This window comes from Sitodiplosis mosellana, unplaced genomic scaffold, assembly GCF_009176505.1.
Source record: "Sitodiplosis mosellana isolate CC-2019 unplaced genomic scaffold, AAFC_SMos_1.0 Smas_scaffold_4930, whole genome shotgun sequence".
Classification (NCBI taxonomy): domain Eukaryota; kingdom Metazoa; phylum Arthropoda; class Insecta; order Diptera; family Cecidomyiidae; genus Sitodiplosis; species Sitodiplosis mosellana.
The window spans coordinates 1-5,785 of NW_022600172.1; the positions used below are offsets into that span (position 1 = coordinate 1).

The following is a 5,785-nucleotide window of genomic DNA, read 5'->3' on the forward strand; positions in this document are numbered from 1 at the left end:
GGCCAAAGTGAGGGGTTTTATCAAAAACTAATGTTCGGGAGGTATAGCTAATTTTCAACGAGGAATCCAAAAATGCAATTATTTTGGGGATGAGGGGTGAGGTTTACCCACTTTGGGGTAGTTTTCTACTTTTTTCACATTTTGACCCCTGCCCTTCGAACTGGGGCAACATGGGGGGCCAACACTATGTGCCAATGGAATCTATAGGATCAGGCGCAACTTCCGTGGGATATAACCTATTTGCCCATTTGAGTTTTAAGGGGTGAAAAATGCGTCGAAAATGTTGGGGGTGAGATTTTTTAACTTTCAAAGGCGAATTCAGGGCAGAAGAGAGGGTTTTTCGGGAAAAAAATGTTCATAGCCTAGGGCTAATCTTCGTTTTTAATTGTACTTTGAATTAAAATTTAGATTCAGCCCAAAAATGGCCGATAACGTAATGTTTTTGGACGAAATCAGTAAAAAAGTAAAAAAAAAACGTCCAAAAATCTAGAAAAATGCTGATAACTTTTGAACCGTATGACAAATATCGATGATTTTTATATGTAAATTGATCAGAATGAGCTCAGCTTTCCAACGGTTGTCAAATCAACTTGATCCGATCAATAGTTTTTGAATTATGGATGTGAAAATGAAATTGACACTTCATAGGTGCGCAAAATACTTACAGGAAAAAACTTGCAGACTCGATTTTAACGATAGAGGTATGGTTCCTTGGGCAAATTTTCTTGGAATGACCCACAGAACACGGAAATCATAGGTATTTGGTCGATTTTTTTCACTCCCTACAAATCGACTCGCCCTATTCTTGAATCACACACCGTTTCGTTTCAATGGTAATCAAAATGCAAAACAAGAACATTTTTTCTGTGTTATTAGCATCAAACTCAAACACAATGCGCTGTTGTATCAAAATCGATTTATTTCTTTCATTGAATTAGCCTAAAAACATCAACTATCGAGACAGTTTTGCGAAGACAATATTATTTCAGCGTGTACGTTGATTTCATCGAAAAATACTAACGGCACTGTAATTATCATATAAAATTAGAATGATAGTTTGACACATATCAAAATGAAAATAGGCAAATCCATGAAATTGTGAGATTGTACCTAAGGATGCCGCAACAGATATTTTCCAACGTTTCCAACGACGACGACAACGACAGAATAAAGAGCAAACGCAATTCAAAATTCATGTGGGATTTAAAAAGATAATTTGATATTCCCGTTTCTGGTGAACAAATAAACAATGGGGCTCAGTGGAATTGATTTATAGTGCAGCCAACGCAGAGCGAAGAGTGAGTAAAAGTTCGATTCCATAAAATGAACTTATCGGATTTAGTCGATCCAAATGTTTGTGTGTGTTCTTCACTTCAGTATGAACAATGTCTTGAAGAAAGAAAGAAACAAAAAAAAACTCGTTCGATGTGTAATTGTATCGGGCACACACCCAAATATATATAGCTCTATTGGAATTGCGTTTTTTACTCTATTTATTTTCCCAAGTTGTTATTGACCATGAATGAAGATTCATTGAACACATGAACATGATTATTGTTGTAGTTTCAAACATTTTTCTCTTCGTATTGGGTTCTTCATTTGAATAGCAACAATATCATAGCAAAAAGTTTAATATATAAATTCAAACTATTAGTTTTATTGTTGCACTGTCGCTGATATAAGTCTAGCGCCTCATGTTATTGGCATTGCAATACAAAACTCCAATGGATCATCATTGAGTTAATTCCATCTCCACTGTGGTATATACTGTGACAAAATTGGAATGAATAAATTATTTATTGATTTATTTGTAACAATGGGCATTTCAGTGGGTTTTCTTACACCTCTCAAATACAGACAGTCCTTTTGCCCATGATTGAACTGTACTTGTACTTATTGCCTATGTAAAACTCATAGTATGTTGGTCATCTTTGACCAATTGAATTCACTTTCCGAAATCTCATCAATAAATGCAAAAGCGTAATAGAAAATTTAGACAGCAAAATGTGTTCACTAGATCCCATTGTTTCTCACTGGTTCGATCCAATTCTCTGAAATCCCATGACCATTGCATGCGAAACGTAATGCACAAACTTGGAAATGACCTAAATTACAAGGCGACAGAGCGGAGTAGAGATATAGAGCTGGGTTTTATTTATTTCTCTGTATTCGGTGAACAACATACATACATTGACAATTCACTCTCCATTATTTATAAAGAATCGATTGAATGGCGTCTAGCGTTCGATGGCATTGTTTGCATAACTGCAATCAACAATAAATTCTACAATTGAAATAAGAATCAATAAAATGATGGTTTGAATAGTTAATGATATTTTTTTTCAAATTCTATTTCAATGGATTTCGAAAATATTTGTCTTCTTCTTGTCGGTGAAATGAAATTTAACAATAAAAAAAACGATTGAAAATTCGTAAAAAACTAGGACACCAAGTCGTCTTGTTCGCATCGAAACCAGGTGAATAGATGATTTTCCAGAAAATTCAATGAATCCACCGAAGTCAAACCAAAGTAATGCTTCTGAAACAATGAATTTGCGCTTTTTCTCATCTTTCTTTGTGTACGTGTTGTTTTTTTCCCCTATTGTTTGAATGTTGGTCGAAAACGAAACGTTGGATAATTGCGTTAGTTGTATCGCTTGAAGAAAAAACTGGAAAAATCGATGGTTGAATAGTGAGTCATACGTCGGGTTGTTGCCATTGCAACCGAACCGTACACAACGGACTAGCACATTTAATAAGCGGTCGAAGTTTTGGCTACCCAAGGAACAATTGTTAACGCAAATACATCCATTGCCAAGCGTATGTAAACGGTTGAATTTGGGCCCACATTTGGGTGTAGTTTCAGTCATTTTTAACGTCACAATGGAAGTAGAAAAAGAACAGTAAAAACAAATCAATTAGAATGATATAAAAACGATTATGAATCAATATTCAATATGCTAATGAATAGTGATACTCACCTACGAGGTATTTTATATGATCCGACTAAGCCCCGTACTTCGGACAAGGCCACAATACTCAAAGCCCAGCAAAGTAACAAAACGTTACAATTATTATTGTTTGAAAACTTAATCCTACATCAACTAAAAACTATTCTTCATCGGACACGTCGTCGAGAACGTAAACGTAATCATCGTCGCTGTCGCTATCGTTGTCATCTTGGTCGCCTTCGGCATTGTTCTGCGCGGCTGCAGCTGCTGCATGATGTTGTCTCGACAGTTGCGGATGCACATCCAAGCCCTTTATCATACAAAGACCTGAAACAACCGAAATCACAAACAACAATTGTTAGCCAGAATATTTCACTTTTTTTTTCAATGTATGATACATACCTTTGTACAATATGCACTTGGCAGCGACTTCATCCCGATGCCAAACAGTGTTCTGTTGATGTGGATGACGTGAATCGTTCCATGTGTTATCAGTGTTTAGCTGCCAGTTTTTGAACCATACATTGAGTTTCGGCACTAAACCATGTGAATACACTGGATGTACATTCAATCGTTCATATTCCGCAACAACATGTCGTCGCTCTCGTTGATACGACCGGTTGCTTTTCTTGCTGATGATCACACTGCTCAGGTGTTTGTCAGTCGTGATGTTTGCTGCATGTGGAATGCACTGACGGCAGACTTTGTAGCGGTCCTTTTTTGTACGTCGATCAAATGGCCGAAAGCACTTTGCACACGTCTGCGATGTTTTGTACTCGTCAACCATCACCACCACACAATTGTGCAGTTTCTTGAAGCTGTTCAGTAGTTTCCGTACACCAGGGCACCGCAACCGTTTCTTAATACCAATTGGCGAATTTGGAGCCATTTGAGCTGCACCAAGGAAAATGAGCGATGGTAATTTTCTGGTCAAAAAAGCAGCGATGGTATCACTTGCACGGGTCTCCTCGATATGTTTATCGAGATTGAGGCGAATGTATTTGCGTGCTGTGTAAACCTCCATTCCAGGCTGCAACATTTTCCCACGATGTTCGATGTAACTCATCCAATTTGAGGCTCCCTTGGGCGATGGATAGAATGGATATTGATTCCGGTCATGTTGCTCCAATTCGGTGAACAATCGTAGCCATTTTTCCGATTTGCGCTTTCGTTTGCCATATTTCGCTCGAAAATGGTATTTCGGACCGTCGATCGTGATGTTTTCTTGTGTGAAATAAATAAGAACAAAGAATCATGATTATATGCATATAAAAGAAATGACTGACAAAACAAACAAACAAATCAAAAAAGAAAAATAAGAAAAAAGAACAAAGAATCATGATTATATGCATATAAATGAAATGACTGACAAAACAAACAAACAAATCATTGTTACTCACTTCCACACCGGATGCGATATGTTTTCGCACCGTGGCATTCCAGGTTCGCACACCAGGATCCATGCCAAGCACGAAGCGGAAAACACCATTTTCGTACATTTCGTTGATTTGCTCGTGCGAATATTCGTGTGAGGGGCATTCTGGCTTCAGGAAACACAACGAAACAGCCACACTATCCGTCACGATTGTGTAGTCAAATGTCTTGCGATTGCCGACTTTCTGAATCTTGTCCATGTTGAATATTGTGTCTCAGGACACAAATGGATTGCTGTCGTAGACCTTTTTCGAAATGTTAACCGGCTGGCCAAACAATCCTTTTGCCAACTTGATGGCACCCAATTTGCACGCCATTTGATAGAACAGGTGAATATCGATCCGGATGTGCTTCATCTTGAAGTCATGAATCGGAATCACACGAAAGTTTTTTATTCTCGGTGGGCGTGCAATGGATGGCATGGCGTTGTGCAATCGATCCCGATGATATCGGCGCCAGAGATCATTCAAGAGCTCGTATCTTTCATGGTGGTTGAACACTAGCCGTTGAATGGTGATGAATATCGGTATCGTCTGGAACCAACTACCACGAACGAGATCACACAACTTCGTACCGACTGGTATTCCGATCATACGCGCTTGCTCGAGCAGCCGCTCCACATTCGCACTTGGCACTATGTTGTTGAACATAACTGCTTTGGTGGCATTTTTCACATCGATATCGCTGATGTTATGGCCAAGCAAATTGAGCTCATACCGTTGCAGCACGAAAAACGTTTTGATACGGGTGTAGCTATACGTTTTGATGTTGTTCTTGACATTGGTGGTGTATTGATCAATGAGCTGATTGAATGCGTTTCCCATGCCTTCACGTTGTGGCCATCGGAAGTTCGGCACTGCTGTTTCGATTATTTGGCGGAAGGCCAACGGCAATTTGTGTCGGTTCTCGTTCAAAATGTTCTTGAAGCAATCCTTGATCAATTCGTATCCATTGCCTCTGAAGAAGTCATGGTTATCTTCATCGAATGCTCGGTTGTTCTCGAAGAGAAACAACAATGACGCCAAAACGGTGATGACGGTGGCTGTGTGGCACCAATTGGTGACTTGTGCCACAAAATTCGCGCGATATTGATCCCGGAGAACCGAATTCAGCGATAGTTTGACCGATCTCGGTCGCCCGTTCTGGGCCCGCTTTCTCTTCATGCTCACCAAATTTGATCTAATGAAAATGAAAATGAAAATGGTGAACAAATTGATTAGAATTATTGCACTTTCGATCAAACACTGACTAAATTAACAATTTGTTTTGGAGAAACAATCAATGAACCATCAATACAACAATCAACTTGCCTCAACGAATTCTGACACCAAACTGACCATGCAATGCTGAAAATCGAATATTGTGCTCTTGTCGTTGTGCAAATGTCCTGTTAGTCAAAA

General features: G+C 38.9%; 2 protein-coding genes across 2 annotated transcripts; both read right to left on the bottom strand.

Annotated features, from left to right (window-relative positions):
* Positions 1–2,977: 2,977 nt before the first annotated feature.
* On the bottom strand, positions 2,978–4,585 carry LOC129572424 (uncharacterized). Its single transcript, XM_055452391.1, has 3 exons — positions 4,348–4,585; positions 3,354–4,175; positions 2,978–3,278 (listed from the first exon to the last, which is right to left on the bottom strand). Exons 1-3 carry the CDS (start codon positions 4,583–4,585, stop codon positions 3,112–3,114), a joined length of 1,227 nt encoding a protein of 408 aa, XP_055308366.1. The 3' UTR covers positions 2,978–3,111.
* Positions 4,586–4,600: 15 nt separating this feature from the next.
* LOC129572425 (uncharacterized) lies at positions 4,601–5,785 on the bottom strand. Its single transcript, XM_055452392.1, has 2 exons — positions 5,696–5,785; positions 4,601–5,564 (listed from the first exon to the last, which is right to left on the bottom strand). The coding sequence occupies exon 2, from the start codon at positions 5,546–5,548 to the stop codon at positions 4,601–4,603; it is 948 nt and encodes a 315-aa protein (XP_055308367.1). The 5' UTR covers positions 5,549–5,564; positions 5,696–5,785.